General features: G+C 43.8%; 1 protein-coding gene across 10 annotated transcripts in view; it reads left to right on the forward strand.

The window, feature by feature from the left end:
• Positions 1 to 23,588, forward strand: part of TNS1 (tensin 1) — a 266,384-nt gene that overhangs the window by 125,013 nt on the left and 117,783 nt on the right. For 8 of the 10 annotated variants that reach the window (XM_031958074.1, XM_031958070.1, XM_031958069.1 and 5 more), the window contains 7 exons: positions 1,873 to 1,914; positions 2,846 to 2,896; positions 14,037 to 14,086; positions 17,381 to 17,552; positions 20,693 to 20,743; positions 22,538 to 22,660; positions 23,192 to 23,256. In XM_031958074.1, coding sequence (XP_031813934.1) covers positions 1,873 to 1,914; positions 2,846 to 2,896; positions 14,037 to 14,086; positions 17,381 to 17,552; positions 20,693 to 20,743; positions 22,538 to 22,660; positions 23,192 to 23,256 — 554 coding nt within the window. Of the gene's footprint in view, positions 1 to 1,872; positions 1,915 to 2,845; positions 2,897 to 3,806; positions 4,137 to 14,036; positions 14,087 to 17,380; positions 17,553 to 20,692; positions 20,744 to 22,537; positions 22,661 to 23,191; positions 23,257 to 23,588 lie in introns of those variants that run through there. The other 2 variants (XM_031958075.1, XM_031958078.1) reach the window with 2 other exon arrangements.

Genomic DNA, 23,588 nt, shown 5'->3' on the forward strand with positions numbered 1-23,588 from the left:
TGAAGTGACCCAGGGAGAAATCTTGATGTTCCTTGATGTTCCCCTCCCTTCCTCCAGGAGACTGGACCAGAACTTGTCTGGGGTATATGTAGAGGGAGCAAAGCTATTTCACAGGATAACAGGATTTAAAAATGGAAAAGACCTAGTCTCATTTTACATATTAGGGAACTAAGGCACTGGGCACTTAAATTTTTTTGTCTCAGATCATGCAGGTAGGAAGTGGAAAACCCTGTTCTTGGGACTGCAAGTGCAGTATTCATTCCCATACAGATTTTCCTCTATGTGGGGCCCCATTACTAGTCCCAACTACTAAATAAGAATGAGAGTTCCTCGGAGCTTCTCACATCTATTTCTCTGCCTTTAGGCAGATATTGTCTCCCCTTAATCCCCAATGGATTGTAATAAGGGATGGAGGAAAGGGATAGATGGAAATAGGAGGAGGAGATTCTCCTGCTCTGAGCAAAATTCTCTCCTGACCTCATAATTAACCTCTGATTTTCCTGTTTCTTACAAAGTGTTCAAAAAAGAGTAATAAAAAAAACAAAGTATTTCTTATAAAGAGTTCAGTACTTTATAGATCAATTGGTTTTTCCTAATTCTGGAAAAGGAGAATGGTCAGGGAGGCAAAATTTCCCCTTCCTACTATAGAGAGGACTTAACTGAGGTCCAAGGACATTGGTTAGTGGTCTTCATGTGACCTAAGAGATAGACCAGGAATTGGAAATCTGCTTTACTAGCATAGAATAAGCCAGGGATATGGTGGAAATCTCTTTCCTTAGACTCCCTTAAAACACAAAGGAACTCTGTCCATCTGGAGTTAGGGGAAGAACTATTAATTAAGAACAATCAAAGGATCACAGATTTAGAACTGAAGGGGAGCTTAGAGATCATTTTATTCAACCTTCTCATTTTAAAGATGAGGTAATGGAGGTCCACCATAGCAGAAAGGACCTGCCCAACATTAGCCAAGTTGTAAGGGGTAGGGAACTGGAAATGGTTGAACTCACGTCCTTTATATTATATCCAATGCTTTTTCTATCACACCCTGACAAACAAAAAGTATTTATTGAGACCAAACAAACAAATGTTTTCAGCATTATTCTAAATCACAGAAGGAAAATACAGAAGTGTTTACGACATGATCCCTACCCTCATGGAGTCCACAGTTATAGTCTTTGTGATCTCTCTGGGCCTTAGTTTCCCCATCTATGAAGTGGGAAGATTTTGAGTCATTGAGCCTATCCAATCAGTGACTCTTGGGCCAGGGTAGAGTGGAAGAAATGAGTTCCATCAGCTGTGTTGTGCTGATGATCAGCTCTTTTTGCTGGGCAAGGGGAAATAGACTTCCACCCTGCAGCTGGAGGGAGCATGGCATGAGGAAGACATGATCAGCCTAATCTGGTTGGAGCTGCGGACATTGGGAGACAAGGTTGGAGAGTGGACCAGCCAGATCATAAAGGACCTTGAGCTCTTAGTACAGTGCTTGACACAAAGTGGACATTTAATAAATATTTATAATCTGACTAACTAGAACAAGGGATGGGGGGAGACCTTTTTTTTTCCCCCAAGGGCCATTTGGATTTTTATAACATCATTTACAGGTCATAAAAAACTGTCAATTTATAGAACTCAAGCAGTGGGAATTTGTTATACCTAGTTTTCAGCTCATTGCAGGTGGTTGATTATGCAAATGAAGGCTGGGGTTTCTCCACCCCTGGGTTTGTGGGATGACCTCGGGAGTTTGGATGATGATGATGATGATGATGATGTTGATGTATTGAGTCTGACATGATTTCTGGTGAAAGAGTACATGGGGAGAATGTTTGCTTAGAGAGCTCATGCCATCCTTTTTTTTTCTGTCCCTGTCCACAGCCCATTAAGACCGAGAGTGTCCCAAAGAATGTAGTAGACACGGTGAGTGATGGTGGAGCTGCTGGGAGGGCCTGGGGAGGGAATTCTGGGTAACAAAAAATATACCAGGCAAAACCATGTGTCTGAATATGTGTTGGATTCAGTGTCTCTTTAGAGCATCTTGCCAGGGTTCCTTCTTGGGGACTTGAAGGAATGTAGCCATGAGATGGATGATATTTGGAGTTGAGCATCTGACCATTCCAAGTCAAGTCAGAAATGTGTAGCAGGAGAGAGAGGCTTGTTAAAAGGTTGGGCGGGAGAAGGGAGATGAACTCCTGTGGGGAGCATCATGCTGCAAGCAAGTGGTTAATCAGGCTTTCTTTATGAAATATGCAGAGGGTGAGAAAGCCAGTAGGTCTTTTCAAAACATTTTATACTTAGCAATGAGACATCTCCTCATTGCTGCACCAAAAAAGGAAGGAAAGAAATTGGCTGATGCTGCAGCAAGAAGGATTGTGGGTGGTACAGGAGACTTTTCTTGATATTAAAGGGCTATGGACAATGACTGAAATTGGTGACAGAAAGCTTCTTTCCTGAGGAGACCTGGAAGGGTCTCCTAATTTTATGGACTGGAGAGAGAAGCAGGCAGCTAGGTCGCTAGAGTACTGGACATGGAGTCAGGAAGACCTGAGTTTGAGTTTTGCCTTAAGCACTTAGTAGTGATGTGATCCTGGGTAAGTCTTGTAGCCCTCAGAGTCTCAGTTTTCTCACCAGTTTTCTCAGTAAAAAAGGGACAGCAATAGCAGCTCCTTCACAGATTAGTTGAGAAGATAACCCATGTAAATAGCTTTGCAAACCTTAAAGGGCTGGATAAATGTTAGCACTAGGTAAGTGTTAGCTGTTATTGTTATGACCACTATCACAGGCCAGCAAACCAAAGTTTGATTTGCTTTCATTTCTTCTCTCTGACTTCCTTTTCTCTTTTCTTCCATAGGGGGAAGGAGCCTTCCGAGGTGGAAACACACCCAAGAGCCTCGAGCAAGAAGTAAGTTTTGAGGATGGTCTTGAAACACAAGAGCAGTGTTGGCCATGACTGGTTATAAGGCAAGATCTAATGGTGAATGGAGTATCAGAATAGGGAGAGTGGGGAGGCAGAAGCAGCTCTGAAACCCAGATCTTTTGCATTTGCTTTTAAAAAGTGGCTTATTCTTTACCTGTCTAGAAAATAAGGATTATAGGATATGTCCTTCTAGCTCAAAATCCTAGGATTCTCTGATTACAAACTGTACTGTTTGCCTGTGAGGTGAAAGCTTGGACACTTTAGCTGGTCTTCTGGTCTTGGCTCTAGCCAATTAAAGAAAAAGGAGCCCTGGAATCCAGAGCCCACCTTCTCAAGTCTCACTCGTTGGTTCATCTCATGTCTGCTTATAAATCCAGTTCAGGGGGAAAGAAAGGCATAAGATTTAGAAATAATGTGTTCCTCTTCACTTTCACAGAGGTTCGTCTCTGCTCTGGTTTTTAACCCAGGTAGGGGGGAAAGCAAGGAGTAACATCTAGAAATAATATGCTCCTCTTCATTTACCCAGGCGACAGGATGAAAGGAAATTGGCCTATATGGTAGTAAAAGGTTCTTGGGTCTAGATAAGAAAGAACTTCCTAAGTCTTAGGGATCATAAGATACAAGGATGGGTTACCAAAAGAAGTGGTGGAAGTCTGTGGTGAAGGGGAAGGTGTCAGAATCTCTGTTTTATGTGATATGGGAGGGGATGCTATTCGATGGGTCTCTTGGAGGCTTTTGGGTTGTTAAGGTTCTACCGGATCTACGTTGGATTCCTTAATGATCATTGGAAACCTTTAAAGGAAAACAGACCCAAAGAATAGGTCTTGCTGAGGGACAGAGATTTCCTTTGCTTCACCCCCTGTCTGGAGGACAGAATCCCAGGGGTGGGCTTTCTCTTGCAGTAATCTCTCTTTATTCTTGTCTCTCCACTCCCTTCCCTCCCCAGAGGATCAGGGAGTGGTTTTGGCAGTTGGCACAGGGGGAGTCGTTAATGGCACGAGGCTCTATCATCTGACAGCTGCCTGACTTGCTGGGAGGAGGACTAAGGGCGGGGGTTGGAGGACATAGAGGCAGCTCACGCTTTGCTTCTCCCTGTGGGGCTTTAGGGAGCCCCTGGGGACCTGTTCTCAATTCTTTGAAGGAAGAAGCATTAAAAACTGAATTAAGGCTTAGACTTGGGGCATCATGCATGCTGCCGAAGTGTATAAGGGAGACTCTGACTAAGGTAAGGTAACCAGCTTCCTGGAGTCCAACGATACCCATTGGGAGTGGCATTGGGAATAGGAGGTATGATTTTGTAGGGTTTCTGGAAGGAGGTTTAGAGGACCAGAACCTCCCCTCTGTGGATCAATATTAATCCAAACTGCACCCCCAACTCCCTAGCCCTATCAGATCCATTCTTTGGACTTTCCAGTACTGGAAATTGATTATTTTCCATCACTTTGGGTCTAACTTTTGTACCTGTAAGCTTTTGTGTAAACCAGACCTTTTTTTGCTAATACTTAGGTACTGATAGCTCATAGTCATCATTTATATATTAGTTTTTTCTCAACTTAGTCATATTATTTCACTGAATTGGAGCTGCAATGAGAAAAAGCATAGTTAGATGGTGGAAACAGCTTCCTGACATTGAGGGCTTGTAACCTAGTAGAGGAATTGGAAGGAGATTATGTTGTGTTCTTCTTTGGAGATTTTTTTGGAAATCAGAACTTGGCTAGAGGAAGGAGAGAAAGGAAGAGGGCATCTTGCCCATAGTCAGGGGAAAAGACAAAATTATCTTTTTAAGCAAGAGAATCCATGAAAGAGAAAAGTAAGTGATCAATGGTCTATTGATTGACAGATAGAGAGTTTGTGAACCTGGAATGAGTAACCTAGTAGAGGAATTGGAAGGAGATTATGTTGTGTTCTTCTTTGGAGACTTTTTTGGAACTCAGAACTGGAGGAAGGAGAGAAAGGGGAGAGTGGTATCTTGTCCAAAGTCAGAGGAAAAGACAAGATTACCTTTTTAGCCAAGAGAATCCATGAAGGAGAAAAGTAAATGAACAATAGTCTATTGATCGATAGATGGAAAGGTCCTTAGAAGTCATCTCTGTTTATTTCTGAGGTCCCTTCCAATATTATAATTATGATTTCTGATTTGTGAACCCCCTCATTTTACAGGTGGGGAAACTAAGACCAAAATAAATAAAATTAGAAAGTAAGAAGAAATTAATTAAGAAAATAATAGTAAGCGGTAGAATTGGGATTCTAACACACATTCTCTGACTCTGCCGATTGTTCCACTCTTGTGGACTGCATGGCTTTCAAATTATAGCCTATCCTCCTAAGGTTAGTAGGGCTCTTTACAAGTTAACTTGTCCGTCCTCCCATCTCTGGGATGCCTCTTGTGGTTTGGGGGGTTTCTGAGGGTTTTCTCATTCCAACGAAAGGATATTATTTGAGTTTCGATCTTGCCTTCTCAATGAGACCAAGACTGTCAGTTGAGTTGTAATCATATCTTGGAGTGACATCCTCAAAAACTTGGAGGCCAGGGAATCGCCTTCCTCCAGTGGAATCATTGTGGAGTGGATTTCACGGATGCTAGGCTGTGTCGCAGTTTGTTTTGGAAAAATCCAAGTTAGTGGAGAGGAAGGAGGTAGGAAAAGGCGTGGCCTGATCAGGGATGATTGTGGGGAGAGAGAGGGGAAACTACTATCCTACATGTAGCAGAGGCACAGAAATAGGGACTGGGCTGCAGAATTAATTTAATTAATCCTTAATTTCTTAAACCCTCCTTTCATGAGCTAGTTTAAACATCTCAGATGCCACCTTCTGTCCCCTCATCTTGCTTGGGCCCTCAGAGACCATCTAGCTCCATTTCTGCTTCCCCTACTTTACAGATGGGGAAATTGAGTTTAAATAATTTGAGTAAGGTCATTGCCATTTGGGTAGCCATCAGAGGTAAGGTTTTGAACCCAGATCCTATGTCTCCTGGACCAGTTCTTTGTGCAGGATATTACCTTTTCTTTCTAACCAATGTTTTCCACATTTCATGAAGGAACTCGAGGAGGAAATAGGATTCCTGATTTCATTCCCAGATTTGTCATTGGCTTATCCTGTTCCTATTAGTTCTTTTGCTCTTACCACCATGTTACTTTTGGGAAAGGGAAGGAAAATACTCTAAGATAAATAATAGTGTTGTTGGATGGAAAGATTCCTAGATCTATGGTGAAAGAACCAGGCTGAAAAATTTGACTACTATTTCCTAACCATATGATCCTGGCAAGTAATTCCATCTCTCTGGGTCTCAGTTTCCTCATCTGTAAAATAACAAGATCATTTCTCAGAAACTTTCAATCTCTCAATCCAGGATACTATGATCCTAAGTCTCCAAAAGATTATTCAGTGGAAGAAACTGAGAAGATGTCTTCTAAGTTCATTGAAGATAGAGTTCAAAAGGAATAGGCTGGAAATGTTGAGGGAAGGATGGAGATAAGATGTTGATTATTGGGAATTTCTTGACAGAGGTGTGAAATATAGTGGGTGATTAAGGATGGTGCTGGAGTCTTTTTTCTTGGGGAATTCTTAAGCATAGAAGAAACCTCATTTTAACTGTGTAATTGGGAAAGTCTTTCTGGAAATTTGTTAATGGATGGATGAAGCTAGAACAATCTTCTAATAGGAAAGGAATCTGTCTTCCATGACTTAGGAGGAGATCCAAAGAGATGTTGTATCAGAGTAGAAAGAGCATGCATTAGCATCTTCTGCAAATCCTCTTGCCATTTTGTATTTTGGAGTAAATGCTTCTCTTATGTATGAGCTCTTGCCTGGGTGATTCAAATGAGATTATCTACGTAAAATGCTAAGCACAGTCTTAGAACATTGTGGGTACTATATAAATGTTAGTAATTATTATTATTTTTAGCCCCAAATATCATCAATTTTATGGACTAGGTACTAGTCCACATACTAGAAATACTTTGGGAGTGATGAATGCTAGAAATTCAATAGGACGTTAGCTATTTTGAGGCTCTTTCCAGACTTATCACACATCATTCCCCTTTATGCACTATATGCCAAATTGGCCTTGTTGTTCCTTACACAACATTTCATTTCCTTTCTCCGGCCTTTTGCAAGGGTCTCTTGCCACAAATTCTCTCCCTCCTGACCCTCACCTTCCATAAACAAGGCTTTTCTTCATTCAGCTGCCAACCCTTCCCCTGCTGAAATGGCCTTATATCTATTTTTATATGATTTGTATCTACTTACATAGAAATATGTTGTTTTCTCCCAATAGAATAGAAACTCCTTGAAAGCAGGGACTGTTACATTTTTGTCCTTCTCCCACCCCTAGCAATAATTCCTAGCACATCGTAGATGCTTAATAAATACTTGTTGATTGATTGACCTTAGCCCCCAGCTTCATCCCTCTGTCCTCAGTTCTAAACATAAGCTCTATCACCATTTCTGGCACCCCCCCCCAAACTTTAATCCAGAGTTCCCATATACCGACCTGAGGTTTAATATTTTGTAGTCATTTTGGGTCATGGGTTTCCAGCAGGAGGCTTGTCCATGCCCATGTATATGTGTGTACCCCAACATGCATTTGTTTCCCACAAATGTACACAATATCCATGCAGTCTGGCTCTTTGCCAACACCCGTCACATGCTGGAAACTGCAGAAAACAGGAAGCTCAAACAGTGAGAGAGCAGCCCAGTGATTCATCAGGGAAATCTGTCTGTGTGTCTGTCTGTGTTCTCTGAGTGACTTGGAACACTTTCCTGGGCTCCTGGATGGGCACTCTCTCTCCTTCCTCCCTTCCTCCCTGCCTTTCCCTCCCTCTCTTTCCCCATCCCCCTTTCCTTCTTCCCTTCCTTCCCCATTGCAGCCTCCTCAGCGTCCTCAACTATCAAAAGGATTTTGGCTGTACTCTTATCACCCTTGGAGGTCACTTGGCCCCGACTCTGTTTGGGTCAGGTTTTATTTATCTTGCTTGGCTTTTTTTTGGGGTGGGGAGTCTGAGGAATGTGGCCTGTTGTAATGTCCGGAAGAAGGAGATGGAGAAGCAGGAGCCAGGTCTCCTGCCTAACCCTCACCCTTGCTCCTTCAGTAGCCTCCTCCTCCCCTTCCCATCTCCGTCTCTTTTCCACTCATTACACTGTCTTCTTCTAAAGCACCAGTCCTGGTACCCATTATCTGGGATTCCGTCCGCCCCTGTGGCCACAACTGTAGCCATGGCAACAGCTGTTCAGAGCATCTGCTACCGTTCACCCCCAGAAGTGGCTTGGGGTCAGCAACAGATAAAAACCACTTTGCTCCATGGGGTAGGGACAGCCCTAGGTCTCCTGCCCAGGTTGGGGCATGGGAAGCTTCAGCAGTTACTAATCAGGGATCACAAAGAAGGAGATGGATGAGGTGCTGGGTTTCTGTGTTCCTCTGAATGAGTGGGAAGGACAGGGGGATGCTGGGGGCTGGGGGTGGTTTTGGAAACTCTTTCTTCAGTTTGGGGTTTGGAAACCTAACCCAAGCTCTTCTTGGCCCCTCCTCCTGGCAGGCTTCATGCAAGTCCCAGTCCTCAGGACCAGAGAGGTTGTGTATACAAAAAAACTTTCCATTCTGACAGCTGAGCTTGGCTGTTTCCTCCTCCTCCTCCTCCTCCTCCTCCTTTTCTATCTTTCTGGTGCCAACAAGGTCCTGGAGGCAGCTGGGGCAGTAGCCTCTTAGCTCCCCTCCCTCCTTCCTGAGGGCTGGAGTCCCTAGAAAGGAGGGTGTTCTCCTGAGACTGAAGGGAGCATCTCAGCCAAGGTGGGGGTGATCCAAGAAATTAGTTGGGGCTCAGGTATGCTGGCCAGGACCTGGAAAGCTATGGTCAACTTCTTAGGTAACTGGGGTAAGTCCCTTACTCCTTCTGCCTCAGTTTCCCCTTCTCCCTTTTAAACGTTGGAGAATTTCCTTCTCTCGTTTCTATGTTGAATGGTGTGTATTTTGGGGGCGGTTTGGAGGGGGTGCTTTGAAAGTAGGTAGTTTTATATTGGAAGTGAGAAAGGACTGAGGGAATTTGTCTCTACCAATTTCTACTTGAAGTTTGAGGAGGAGAGAATGTCAAAGCTGGAGTTCCCCATTAGAATTTGTCCTTAAACACCTGAGGAACTGGAGGTGGGTGCGCTTCCTTAGAAGTGAGATGCTATGTGGGTAGCAGGAGGGGGACAGGGTCCAGAATGGATTACAAAGCAGAAGGAAGATGGAAGGGAAGGGACAAGGGCAGCCCCTTAAGTGTGGGTCTAGAGAGTAGGGTCCTGGTTAGACTGAAGGACAGAGGAAATAGGAATGGGGTGTCCTGGAAGAACATTCCAAAAACAGAGTAAGGAACTGAAGGGAATTTATGCTGAGGAGTATCAGGGGACATGGGTCCCAGGACTGCTAATTTTGGAAGAATCAAGCTGTCTCCCCATATGAGGCAAGAGGGAGATATGATAGCATGGGTTTTGAGAGTGACAAGAGATCTTGGAAATCATCTAATCCAACCCATTCTATAGATGAGTAAATTCAGGCCCACAACTAACAAGCTAGGTTATCTAGGTTAAATGTACCTAGTTAATGGCAAGAACTATGACTTGACCCCAGGTCTTTAGGTTCAAAATTAGAAACTCTTTTTTCTTTTCTTTTCTTTTCTTTTCTTTTCTTTTCTTTTCTTTTCTTTTCTTTTCTTTTCTTTTCTTTCTTTCTTTCTTTCTTTCTTTCTTTCTTTCTTTCTTTTCTTTCTTTCTTTCTTTCTTTCTTTCTTTCTTTCTTTCTTTCTTTCTTTCTTTCTTTCTTTCTTTCTTTCTTTCTTTCTTTCTTTCTTTCTTCTTTCTTTCTTCCTTCCTTCCTTCCTTCCTTCCTTCCTTCCTTCCTTCCTTCCTTCCTTCCTTCCTTCCTTCCTTCCTTCCTTCCTTCCTTCCTTCCTTCTTTCCTCTGTCCCTCCCTTCCTTTCTTCCTTCCTTCCTTCCTCCCTCCCTCCCTCTCTCCTTTCCTCTTTGTATTATAAAGTTAGCTAGGTCATGCTGAAGATATAATGCTGAACCTGGAGTCAGGAAGTTTCATTGTTCAGTTTTCAGTCAGGACCCCATTTGGGGTTTTCTTGGCAATGATACTGTAGAGGCTTACCATTTCTTTCTCCAGATCATTTTACAGATGATTACTGAAGCAAACTGAGGCTAGGGTCACAGGCTAGTAAGTGTCTTAGGTCATATTTGAACTCATGAAGATGCATCTTTTTTTTTTTTTTTTTAATTTAATAGCCTTTTATTTACAGGTTATATGCATGGGTAACTTTACAGCATTAACAATTGCCAAACCTCTTGTTCCAATTTTTTACCTCTTACCCCCCCCCCCTCCCTAGATGGCAGGATGACCAGTAGATGTTAAATATATTAAAATATAAATTAGATACACAATAAGTATACCTGACCAAAACGTTATTTTGTTGTACAAGAAGAATCAGACTCTGAAATATTGTACAATTAGTCTGTGAAGGAAATCAAAAATGCAGGTGTGCATGAATATTGGGATTGGGAATTCAATGTAATGGTTTTTAGTCATCTCCCAGAGTTCTTTTTCTGGGCATAGCTGGTTCAGTTCATTACTGCTCCATTGGAAATGATTTGGTTGCTCTCGTTGCTGAGGATGGCCAGGTCCGAAGATGCATCTTCTTGACTACAGACCCGGCATTCTGTGCACTGTGACTCCACCTAGCTAACCCAGGAGTCAGGGATACCCGAGTTCAAATCTGATCTCAGATGTTTACTAATTTTGTGACTTTGGGGAAATAATTTGGCCTGCCTCAGTGTTCACAGTTGTAAAATGGGTATAATAATAGCACTTTTTAATCTGATATTATTTCTAATAATAATTGAATTGGAATTGGAAAATCAAATGAAATTTGATAATTGGAAAATCAAATGAAATATTTGTAAAGAGCTTAGCACTGTGCCTGGTACATAGTAGGCACTTGATAAATGTATGTTCCTTTTATAATGGAATCTTCATTCAACCTTGGTTATTTTATGTTGGGCTGGAAAGCTTAATGCCATATGTAGTACTATTGAAGTCTCTTTGAATGAGAATGTCATAGCCTTGGGGCAGCAGCACTGAGGGGATAAGAACTTACAGCCCCTCATTTCTTTGCTTACATGTTAGCTTGATGTAGAGTAAGAGTCATGGGTTTGAGTCCTGGTGCTTATGTTGTATGCAAGTCATTTCTCTCTTGCTTCAGTTTATTTATCTGTAAAGTGGGGCTAATGCTATTAGTACTACCTCCCCTACAGCGAATCTTGATATATAGAAATGGATTATAATTATGTTTTAATTATTTATTATATATTATTATTATTATGCTTTTTCACTTATATTTGGAGAATAGTTGGTATCTTAAAACCTTAAGGTTATGATCTTGTTCAGGAAGTCTTGGGCTTTAGGTACTCAGAACTATGAGTAGCTACCCCTCTTCCATTAAATTCTAGAGAAAAATCTCCATGACTCTTTCTCTCTCCCACCATTTATGCAAATTCAGTGTTCTTTAAGACCCCTAGTCATGGTGTTCTTCCTTACATGGAACCAGCTTTCTTCCCCATGCCCTGTCTGTCATCCTTGCTATTGTAAGGGACCAAAGCCCTCTGGCTGATCTGAGCTCATGTAGGGTTCTTTTACCAAAGGTGGATTGCCTTACCCTAGAGGCGGCTGCAGTCTGGTGGTTGGGGAAAGCTGGGCTGCGGAGAAATCCTTAGGTTAATGTGAATGGGAGCAGGCTCCGCGGGGGATTCTGTATGTGGGCCGCGTCCTTTCATTCTCCGTCTTTGAGGGAATACCACCCTTCACCTGGGGACTGAGTCCCTTGGACTGGGGGTTTTGTGAGCCTTGATTCTACATCGGTCCATGAAATGTCATAAGGGTATGAGCAAAGAGGGCTTAGGAGCAGGGGTTTCCCCTAGTTAAAGGATGCTTAATACTCTGGGTAGTCCTTAGACATTCTTATTTTGGCTTTTGTATCTGGTCCATGGCAGGAGCCGAGTAAATGTGTATTGAATAATTGGTTGTTTGATCTGTCAATCATATTTCATGATCCAGGATTTTTGGGCACGGGTGGGCTTAGATTAAGCTCCCTAAAACAAGTGCCAGTAGCTAGTTTTGGAATTGAGTGCGTGGAAGAGGGGGGAGGAGGAGGAGGAAGAGATATTTGGGAGGGAAAGGCCAAAATAGACAGTCACACCTTATTGTGGTTCACATGTTGTAGATCCATTTGTTTTTTTTGGGTTTTAGGCTAACTGAAACGAGAGCTTGTTTTTATAAACCTCAGTTGCCCCATATGTGAAGCAGTCAAGACCCCTTCCAGCTCTCAATTTATGATTCATTGTTCCTCAACAAGTAGTTAGTTGTCCAGTCTCTGCTTATACATTTGCAATGACAGGGAGTTTATTACCTCTCAAAATAATCCCTTCTATTATCAGACAGCATTATATCGTTCTCTTGGAAATTTCTTGAGAAATGTGAGCTAGACTTTAATGCAATTTGATATATTCAGAGTAGATGGAATGGTTGAACTCAAAGATTAGTTTTTAATTTTCAAATGACAGTTTCAAGAGAGGTCTCTAGTGGGATGGTGACAGAATTGGTATTGGGCCCCTTTACCAGTATTTTTGACAAAGGCAGAGATAATATATTTATCAAATTTACATTTGACTCAAGACTGGGAGGGAAACACTGACAGGATCCAAAGAAAACTTGAAAGGTTATACAAATTGCTTTTGTATTAGTATTAGTACCTTAGTATTAGTATTAGTATTAGATAAAAGTCAGTAGGGGATATAAGTGCTTTACAAATGCTATTTAAGTTAGGAAGGTATTGTTATTTATTTATTTACTTATTTTTGCTGAGGCAGTTGGGATTAAGTGACTTGCCCAGAGTCACCCAGCCTGGGAGTGTTTAGTGTATGAAACCAGATTTGAACTCAGTTCCTGTTGACTTCAGGGCTGGTATTCTACCCACTTTGCCATCTAGCTGCCCAGTATTGTTATTTTATTATTTCCATATAGTTGAGGGAACTTGCCAGACAGAAGTTAAATGATTTGTTTAGTTCCATAGTTTATTAAGTAGCTAAAGCTAGGTTTTCTTTCCACTGTACCAAGTTTCTTAAGTTATGGTCATGATCCTATATGAAATCATATAACTGACTGCGGGGGTTATGAAATTATGATTTATTACCAGTAAAAATTTGATTGATATACCTGTTTTCTCTGCCTGTTTGATTTATGTACCCTGAGTCATGCAAAAATTTCTTGGGAGAAAAGGGGTTGCAAATAGAAAAAAATTTAAGAAGTACAGCAGTATATTCCCCAGCTTTCCCATGTTAAATGTAAAGTCTTACACATTGATTCAAAAAAAATCAACTTCACAAATGCAGAATGGGAGGACAAAACATGGTTTAGATAGAATTTTGAAAAAGATGTGGGGGTTTTAGTGGATTATAAGCTTAATTTGAGTTAATATGGGTGAGGTAGAAGCCACAAAAGGGGACCTTTCTTAAGATGGTCCTGCCTTGTGCTTTGCCTTGGTTAGGCTACATCTGAAATATTGTACTAGATTTGGGTACCGTAGTTGAGGAAAGATTTTGGTAAGTCGGAGAGCATTGGGAATAGGACAGGAAGGATGTCAAAGAGCCTTTATTTCATGTCATATGATTATTGATTATAGGAAGATTACACATGGAAGAGGGATTTGATCTAGCACTGGAAGGAACCTTAAATACCATTTAGTCCACTTTCTGCTTTACAGATAACAGGAACTGAATCATACGGATATGGATACTAAAGGCCTGAGGTAGAATTTGAACCAAGGACCCATAATTTCAGAGCCAGTATCCTTTCCTTCTGTCCTATCTTTTAGTCTGCCTCATTTTATTGACGGGGAAACTGAGCCACAGAAATGCAACTATAACTACTAAGTATCAACAGAGCCAATATTTGTACCTAGGTCTTCTCCCTGCACCATAGCTTTGGGCATGGTATCTGGACCATTTGAAGGCTGGACCATCTTCCAACATCAGCCCTTGGTCTTAATTTATGGTCATCTCGATAACTTTTTCTTGCTTTTCTTTTCTTGTTCTCCAGGGCTCCACTAAAATCACCAAGAGTCCCCCTCTCCAGCTCCAGACTGTCAGGTATGTTGATCCTAGGGACAACTGGGAAAGAGATTTGTGGGAGGGTTGTTGAGGCCAGGGGCACTCACTTCTTGATTCAACCTCAGGCTACACAAGATGGGTAAACCAGAGGCTGTGAGACCAAGGATGAAATGATCTAAACTGCCTGAAAATGAACAGTGAAAGGGATTTAACTGAAGTGTACAAAAAGATGACCCTCTGTCATCCAGGTTTATCTGCTGCCTGGATGGGGATCCACCTTAGGAGGCTACATACAACCTCTATTCCTTTGGAGAACTTTAATCACAGGAGAGAAGCTCAGGTGGCTGGGCAGAGGGATGGATGGAGTCCCTAGTCTTCACTAGGAGTCAAGTTTTTTCTGTTAGATTCATTATTCTCCCTCTTCCACTTCCATATGTCTTATCTATCAGCTTTTCTGTCAGTGGCTCCTATCACTTTTTGATGGCTGAAATATCACAAGAAACCTTGGGGTTCATGGGCTAGATTTCTTTCTTAAGGCCTTCCCTTAAATCCAAATCAACCTGACTCTCCTTGACTGGTCAACAATAGATCTCAGGCCAACCCCTATTTGGTCTTCTTTGGGCCCCGATTGCCTCAGAGTAAAGATAAATAGTAATTGTTTTCTATTTTGGCCAGAAACTCTGAGGGTCTTACCCTCCCAGACTGACATTTTTTTGGACTGGGTAAAAGAGGCCATTTTTAGCCTCATTTCTTTTTTTTTTCCTCAATAGTTAAGCAACGTTTTTTTCCCTCAATAGTATTTTGTTTTTCCAATACATGTAATGATAGTTTTCAATATTAATTTTTATGATTTTGATTTCTAATTTTTTTCTCTTCTCCCTTAGCTCCTACCCCCCCCCCCCCAAGACAACAAGCAATCTGATATAGGTTATACATGTACAATCATTTGAAATATATATCCATATTTTTCATGTTGTGAAATAAAAATCAGAACAAAATAGTGGCAGTAGCCATGGGATGGCCCATAAGTAGTTTTTATAGAGAAAATTTAACCTCAAAGCTATGACTGGGATTTTTGACTGGACATGGCAAAGTGAGACTGCTGGAGACCTATAGAAGGTGGATCTCAGGGGTTTGACATAACTTGGATTTCAGACCTCCTCAAAGGGTGGGACCATGGAGATAAACTGATCTCTATCAGAACCTTCTCTCTGCTTGCCTCAGGGATCAGTTCTTTAGTTTCTCTTGGTCCAAAACACCATTCAGGACCTCATCAATGTCATCATCTCCCTGATATCATGATCTCCTTTGAGAATGAAGGACAAACAACAGTGACCTTCATATCAATACTACTGATACTAGAACACTCCTAGAATATCTGGGAGCAACAGAATGAGCCGATTCTTAGCTTTGTTTAACAGTGGAGTCCCGAGAAAAGGGATTTTGCTCTAATTTCTTTCTCTTAGTCTCAATACTTAAAATCTGTGAAAGGGAGACAAACAGAGCAGCTATCTCATATAGTAGCTGTGAGGCTCAAATAAGAAAATATATGTAAAGTGCTTTGTAAGCCTTAAATGACTATATAATTGTTTATTATTGTTATTATTTAAGAGAGTCATGAGTTTGGTGACACTCTTCTTCTACCTTCAGGGAGGGATTGTGAAAAGGCCAAGAACAGAGATGAAAGTTGAAGAAGACTCAAATTGGCTCCTTTTTCTCACACTCTTTTGGACCCTATTATTACCCAACAGGGAAAGACTTTCCTCCCTAATTCCCAATTTCCACTGGAGAGCTGTGTTCAGCTGGACGTGGGCTGAGGCTCTAGAGGCATAGAATGTCAACTCTGTGTGGTCAGGGACTGTTTGTTTCTTTGTCTTTGAATTCCTGATGTCTAGACCACTACCTGGCATACAGTAGGTGCTTAATAAATACCTGATTGATTGGTTGATTGATTCTCTGGCCAGTAGCACATCTTCAGGTCTTTTGACCACAAATCTTGAAAACCCCTTTATTCTTCCACTTTCTAGTGAGTGCTCACTTTTCTCTTGCTGAGAGTAGGGAGCATGAGTATGAGCATCGTTACCTATATTGTTTTGTGACATTTCTGTAGCTGGAGAAATTAAAACCCTGGGTGAATGGGACTCAGGCCAGAGGTGGAATCTGGGGATAAAAAGGGGTGGAGCTTGGAGTTACACCCAGGAGCTCCCTTCCTCCTATTTGCACTCTCTCTAATGGACTCTCTCAACCCCTTCTCGAGAACAAAGGGGAGGAGCCTCATGGTACAGAATATGACCTCCCAGTTTCACTGCCCCTAACGCTGGGCACTGCCATTGGTGGCTGAGGGCTAAACCTCCCAGACCAGCTACTCTCTTATCTAAGAGTACAGAGGTGCGGTGGCTGCCTGCCATGTGAGAGGCCCCTTTCCTCCCTCCTGCTTCCAATGGGCTCAGACTCTCATTCCTAGTGTCCTTAGGAATAAGGCATCCGGCTGCCAAGAAGCAGCCCCGGTGAGGTGAGGGGGGTAGGGGCATGCAGGAACAATGAGTTGGAGGCTGCCGAGAGGAGAGGAGGAATGTAAGCTGTGGTCTGGCTCACCTGGGGCCCAGGTGAGGGGTGTCCCTCATCCCTCCCTGAAAAAGACTCTCCTCCACTGCAGGCAGTGTGGGTGGGTACCCGGGGGGAAGAGGCTACAGGAAGCTAATTTTCCAGAGGTGCCTTGAGCTTGCACTGCCCCTCTCCAACACTGACCTTTTTGGGGTCCTTTTTTTCTTGCCTAGCCTTGCCTGCCTCCCCCAAGCTCCCCCAGCAAGGAGGGCCGCTCTCAGTGTCCTGAGAGAAAAAGTACTCTATACTTGGGTTCTTGGCTAATTCTAGCCCTGCTGCTGACCTCAGGAACTCCCAGGGGGAGAGAGTCCAGGACCAAGGAGCTGGTGATAAGCCTCAAACTGTGTGCGCATATCTGTTCAGATCTTGCCTTTCTTCTTGTGTCTCTCAGTCCCTTTTTCGGTGTCCCCTCCAGACCTTCTGCCTCTCCTGTTCCAACCCATGTCTCTTTCTACCAGCCCCTCTAATTTCTCTCCCATCCCAGGTCCCTTCTGCCTTTGATCCTCTCCCTACAATATTTTCCCTCCCCCAAGCTTGGCTCTGTCACATAATATTAGTCAAGCTTGGAAAAACTCTAAGTAGGGCCCTGTCTTGGCAAGTCCACGTGAGTCTCTAGTGCTCTTGAGTTGTTTGTCCGAGGTGGGGAGGAGATGCTTATGGTAGCTCAAAGGCGTTCGGGTGTCTCAGACTTTGACCATTGCCTCTCCTTTCCCTCCCTTGTCTTCTCAGGAACATGAGCATCAGTCAGAACATGGAGGACAGCTGTGAACTGGACTTGGTGTATGTGACTGAGAGGATCATTTCCGTCTCTTTCCCCAGCACCACCGATGAAGAGAACTTCCGAAATAACATCCGGGAGGTGGCCCAAATGCTCAAGTCCAAACATGGGGGCAACTACTTGGTGAGGGGAAGGCGAGCTCATCTACACCTTTATTTGTCCACTGGACTCTCCCTGCTTTTCCTTTTGGTTATGCTTAAAACTGGTGCCTTCTCTGCCCTTCTCCTTTTCTGTCCTATAGCTCTTATTTCACCTTTGAAGTCAGTGACTCCTGAGACTGCCGTCAGTCACCTTGTTAACTCCCCAAGGTTCAGAATCAATTATTACGAGCCATTTGAGAGTATGGGGACAAGAATGGCGATGTATCCTTGTGTATCAAGGATGTATCAAGGATGGATGTATCCTTGTGTATCAAGGATGTATCAGGGAGGATGTATCCTTGAGGAAGTACAGCTGAGTGGAAATTTGAGCAATGGATTTTAGAATCCAGAGAAGTAGGTTTGGGAGTTATTGGGGTCCAGGAAGCTTGTTATTTATTGGAAATGGGATAAAAACCTTGTTCATGAATCACAGGGTTGAGTGAGAAAAGATTTGTATATCTTAAATTGTAAATATAATGGTTCCTTATAATTTTTGGCTAAAGGGGAGGAGGGGGAGAGGGGAGAGAGAGAGGGAGGAAGGATGGAGGAGGGGGAAGAAAAGGAGAGGGAGGGGGAGGAAAGAGATAGGGGGAGGGGAGAGGGGAGAAGGGAGAGAGAGGGGAGTAGGGGAAAGCGAGGGAGGGAGTGAGGGAGTGAGGGGGGGGAGAGAGATGGAGGGAGGGAGGGAGAAAGAGATAGAGGGGAGAGGGAGAGAGGGGAGAAGGAGAGAGAGGGGAGCGAGGGAGGGAGCGAGGGAGGGAGGGAGCGAGGGGGGGGAGGGAGGGAGGAGAGAGGGAAGAGACAGAGAGAGGGAGAGAAAGGAGAGAGAGAGGGAGGGAGCGAGGGAGGGAGCGAGGTAGGGAGGGAGGGAGGGAGGTAGGGAGGGAGGGAGGGAGAGAGATGGAGAGAGGGAAGAGAGAGACAGAGAGAGGGAGAGAAAGGAGAGAGAGAGGGAGGGAGCGAGGGAGGGAGGAGGGAGGGAGGGAGGGAGGGGGGGAGGGAGGGAGAGATGGGAGAGAGGGAAAGAGAACAGAGAGAGGGAGAGAAAGAAAAAGGGGGGAGCGAGGGAGGGAGCCGAAAGGGGAAGGGACCGAGGAGGGAGGGAGGGAGGAAGATTGGAGAGAAAGAGAGACAGAGAGAGGAGAAAGGAGAAAGGGAGGGACAAGGGACGATAGGAGGGAGGGAGGGAGGAGGGAGGGAGGGGGGAGAGATGGAGAAGGGAAGGAGAAGGGGGGGAGAAAGGAGGAAGAGAAACGAGGGAGGGACGGTAGGGAGGGAGGGACAGGAAGGGAGGGAAGAGAATGGGAAGGGGAAAGGGAGACAAAAAAGAAAGGAAAGGGGAGGGACAGGGAACCAGAGGGAGGGAGGGAGGGATAGGGGAAAGGGAGGAAAAGGATGGAAGGGAAGAGGCGGGAGGGGAAAAAAAAAACCCCAGGGGAGAAGGAAGGGGGGGAGGAAGGCGAAAAAAGACAAAGGGAAAAAAAGGAAAGGGACAGGGAACAAGGGGGAGTGGGGAGGGAGTAGGGAAAGGGGGAATAAGGGAAATAAAAAGGGAATTTGGGTTCCAAAGAAGAAAAAATTTTAAAAATTTAAAAAAGTGTTTCCCCAGGTTTAAAATTCTAAAATTAGAAAGAAAAAGGGTTACCTTGTAAAATGGGGAGCTCCCTATCATTAAAAATATGGAAGTGAAAGCTGCATGACTAGATTTCTTGTCCTTAAGGGATGATGAGGAAGGAATTCTAGCCACAAGTAGGAGGTTCAACTATGTGAGGGACTTTCCAGCTGGCAGAGCCCATAGTTCTGCTTGGTCCTTGGTCATTCTGTTTGTCTGCCTGCCTTTCTTACTATCTACCTATAATATCACCAACCTTATATCTTCTCTTTCCCATTCCTTGGCAGACAGAACACTGGCTCTGGAGGTAGAAGGCCCAGGTTGAAAAACCACTTCTATAGAACACATCATTTGGGAAAATCATTTATCCTTGTGCTTTGCATAATTGAACATGTATAACTTCCATCAGATTGCTTACTGTTTCCGGGAGGGAGTAAGGGAGAAAGGGTGGGATATAATTTAGAACTTTTTATTTTAAAAAATGAATGTTAAAATTGTTTTTATGTGTGATTGGGAAAAATTAAATATTACTTTAAAAATTAAAAGAAAGTCATTTAACCTCAGAGTATCTCAATTTCTTCAAATGTAGAAAAAGAGGATTGAACTAGGGGTCTATGAGATCCTCTCATTTCTAAATCTCTAACCCTGAAATCCTTTTTACCAAAGCACAGATCATGGTGGACTATTTCCTGGTTCCTTGGGATTATCTCACCTGACATTGAGGCATCCTAGTTGGAGTTGAAGTCAGGAAAATTCACATTTGAATCCTGCCTCAGACACTTGTCGGCGGTGTGACTTTAGGCACTTAATCTCTGTGTGCCTCAGTTTCCTTAGTTGTAATATGGAGATAACAAAAGCACCTATTTCATGTATCATCAGACTCAAATGAGATCATATATATTCAGCACTTTGTAAGGCTTAAAGTACTATTACAATTGTTGTTATTATAGTTGTTAATACCATTGACTTTTTTTATTAAAGCTTTTTATTTACAAACCATATGCATGGGTAATTTTTCAACACTGACCCTTGCAAAATCTTCTGTTCCAAATTTTCCCCTCCTTCCTCTCACCCCCTCTCCTACCTGGCAGGTAGTCAATACATGTTAAATATGTTAAAATATATGTTAAATCCAATATATGTATAAATATTTATAGTTATCTTGCTGCATAAGAATAATTGAATCAAGAAGGAAAAAAAACCCCAAGAAAGAAAACAGAAATGCAAGCAAACAACAACAGAGACTGAGAGGGTCAGAGAGAGAGAGCAGAGGAGAGGCAGAGATAGAGAGGTTGAGAGACCTAGTGTGATGGGTCCCGGCAGTTACACATTTCTAGGCCCCAAGCCTTGTGTCTCTCTTCCCTAGCAGGCTCAGCGAAGGGCTGCTATCATGGCCCAAGAGAGGTGTCACTGCAGGCAATCAGAATGGGGCCGACAAATGAATTGGGGCTTTCTTCCAGCTCTCTACGTTCCTTTCCCTCCTCACCCTCTGTTCCTCCCTCTTCTTGCAGCTTTTCAACCTGTCTGAGCGGAGACATGACATCACGAAGCTTCACTCCAAGGTAAGCCCGTAGTGCTGGGGGCTGAGCCCACTGGCTGGGCTCATCTCTGCTCATCTCTTCAGGGGGAGCTGGCAGAGACCATCTGGAACCCTTTGCACCCACTTTATTCTTGTCTCCTTTGAGGCTCCTTGAGGGGTGAAGGGGGATGGAGTGCCAAGGTGAGGAAGGCAGGAATGTGGAGGATCCACGTCAGGAAGAAGGGAACGGAGCTTGGGGGGAGGGCGCCTTCTGCCTCTCCATTCAGATGGGAATTGAGCCGAATTAGGGCACCTCGATAACTGGGGAAAAGGAACAAGACTCAGGCATCCAACATCCCAGTGCCACAAATAAACACCTTAGTGAAAGACAGAAGGAGTCTAGATGTTCCTTCTCCCGGTTGTTTTTAGGGCCTCATTGTGGGGTCCCAGAGTTTACACTCAAGGAGGGTTCAGGAAGTTGTAAGAGTTGTTCCTGGAATAGGGACCGTCTTGGGCTTCCTGCCCCTTTGTGACCATCCCTCTCCAACTAGCTCTAACTAGTTTCAGGACTTGTGGCTTCTCTTGCCCTTCAGCCCAGGACAGTGATCCGTGATCCTGACTCACCTGTCCTGGCTCCAGGAGACTGGCACGGGGTTCCTTGCTTTTCCCAGGAAGCTGCTAATGGGGTGGTTGAGTGCCAGTTCTTGGCGCCTTGCTGAGCCTTAGGAGGTAATCAGCAGAGGTGTCACCCAGTCAGGGGTGGGGGCCTTGGCTGTGCCTCCTATTCAGCCGTCTCCTAATTGGATCTCGGGGTGGGCTGACAAGCAAACCCTTTCATGCACTGAGTGTGTGGGGGTGGCAGGAATTGGGGATCCAAGAAAAAGAGACATGGAGAAGGGAAAAGGCTGGCCAATCATCTGTGAAATTTGGTGGAAACTTAGGGAATGAATAAGTCAGGGTTCATGTTTCTTGGGGCATCCATTTCTAGATCTTGTTTTTCTGTAATCTTTTGTAGAATCATAGAGTTAGAGCTGGCAGAAATCTTGAAGATCATTTAGATTAATTCCCTATGAGAAAACTTTCTAGAGTGAGAAGGTTGTGGACCTAGGTCATATCTATAGTAAGTTTCAGAATCAGAATTTGAATCCAGGTTCTTTGACACTAAATCCAGCGGTCTTTCTACTACACAATGCTATTCTGAATGAAGACATTATGGGAGCAATCTGCATTTAATAGATGAAAAAGACCTGCGATCTTTCAAAGTGAATTCTCTCTTTCTTCTTTTTATTCTATTTCAGGGAGGCCTCCCCTTCCCCTTCCCTGTACCCTTCCTCTTCCCCTTCCTTTTCCCTTTACCTTCCCTTTCCCCTTTTTCTTTCCCTTTCCCCTTCCCCTTCCCCTTCCCTTTCCCTTCCCTTTCCCTTTCCCCTTTTTCCTTCCCCTTCCTCTTTCTCTTTCCCTTTCCTTTCCTTTTCCCCTTTCCCTCTTCCCCTTCCCTTTCCTTTCCCCTTCCCTTTCCCCCTTTTCCTTCCCCTTCCCCTCCCTCTTTCTCTTTCCCTTCCTTTTCCCTTTCCCCTTTCCCCCTTCCCCTTCCCCTTCCCTTCCTCTTTTTTCTTTCTTCCTTTCCTTCCTCTCCTCTCTTTTTTCTTCCTTCCTTTCTTCCTTCCTCCCTTCCTTCCTCACAGTATAATAGAAAGTCTGCTTAGAAGATATCCATATCTATATAGTGACTCCTACATTAATGCATTACCGATGGCTGAATGATTTTGATGAAACATCACTCCTGACTTTCCCCCCCAGTCCTGTTGTCTGATTGTTCTTGCTTTCTGCATCATAGGTGCTGGACTTTGGCTGGCCCGACTTACACACTCCTGCCCTGGAGAAGATCTGCAACGTTTGCAAGGCCATGGACACGTGGCTCAATGCCAACCCCCACAATGTCGTGGTCCTACACAACAAGGTGGGAGACCCTGGGCTTGCACATCTGCCCCCTGCCCATGTGTGTCTGCATTGGTGAACTTCTGCCTCTTGGTCTGTGGGCTCTGGCATCCTATACTTGGGTTGGGCTTGGGTGCAGGGTACACCTATGTCTGGGAGCTTTGTGTTTTTATATTTCCATCTGCTCATGTCTGTGTGTCTCTGAGCCTGTATGCACATTTTTCCCTTGGTATTGTGTATACCACTCGTGACTCTGGGGCTGTTCTTCCAGGTAGGAAGAGAATGCCAGGCTGGCACCTAACATATCTGAGTGGAGCTGCTCAGAAAGAGTAGTGGATCAATTGCCTGTTATTATTTAAGGTCTGAAGATTTTAACCCCTTTCCTGTTGCAGCTCCTCTCTTTTCTGCCACAAAGACCCCCTATTCTTTTCCTCAGGGATCCTGGACTTGATCAAGTTGTGTTGGCAAAGCAAATGTAGAAATTCCTGACTGGGTTAAACTGAAGCCTTTCCAGCCTTGAGAATGAATATCTTTGTGATTTGGACTTTTTCAGGGAAACCGAGGCAGGACTGGAGTTGTCATCGCTGCTTACATGCACTACAGCAATATTTCTGCCAGGTGAGAGGGACTCCAGGCTGTTTATTCCCCAAATGAGAGATCCCTGAGACCTATCCAATAACAATGATATAGAATAAGGAGAGATAAGAGAAGGTGGGGGAGGCAGATTTGGACATGGGGAGTCCGAGAGTCATTCAGTTTAGAGGTCTTTTGAGCCCTGAGGAGCACAAATGAGGAGGGGGTGGTTCCTGTAGAAGCAGCGATGAGGTTGGAAGGGAGGCAAGTGACCCAGGTAGTAACCAAGGATCTTCAATCCAAACAAGAGACCTGTTGTGGAAAGGCCTTTGGAAGGTTTTCCTAATTCCAAGCCTCTACAAATCAGAAGTTCATAA

Source organism: Sarcophilus harrisii, chromosome 3 (assembly GCF_902635505.1).
Source record: "Sarcophilus harrisii chromosome 3, mSarHar1.11, whole genome shotgun sequence".
NCBI classification, from domain to species: Eukaryota; Metazoa; Chordata; class Mammalia; order Dasyuromorphia; family Dasyuridae; genus Sarcophilus; species Sarcophilus harrisii.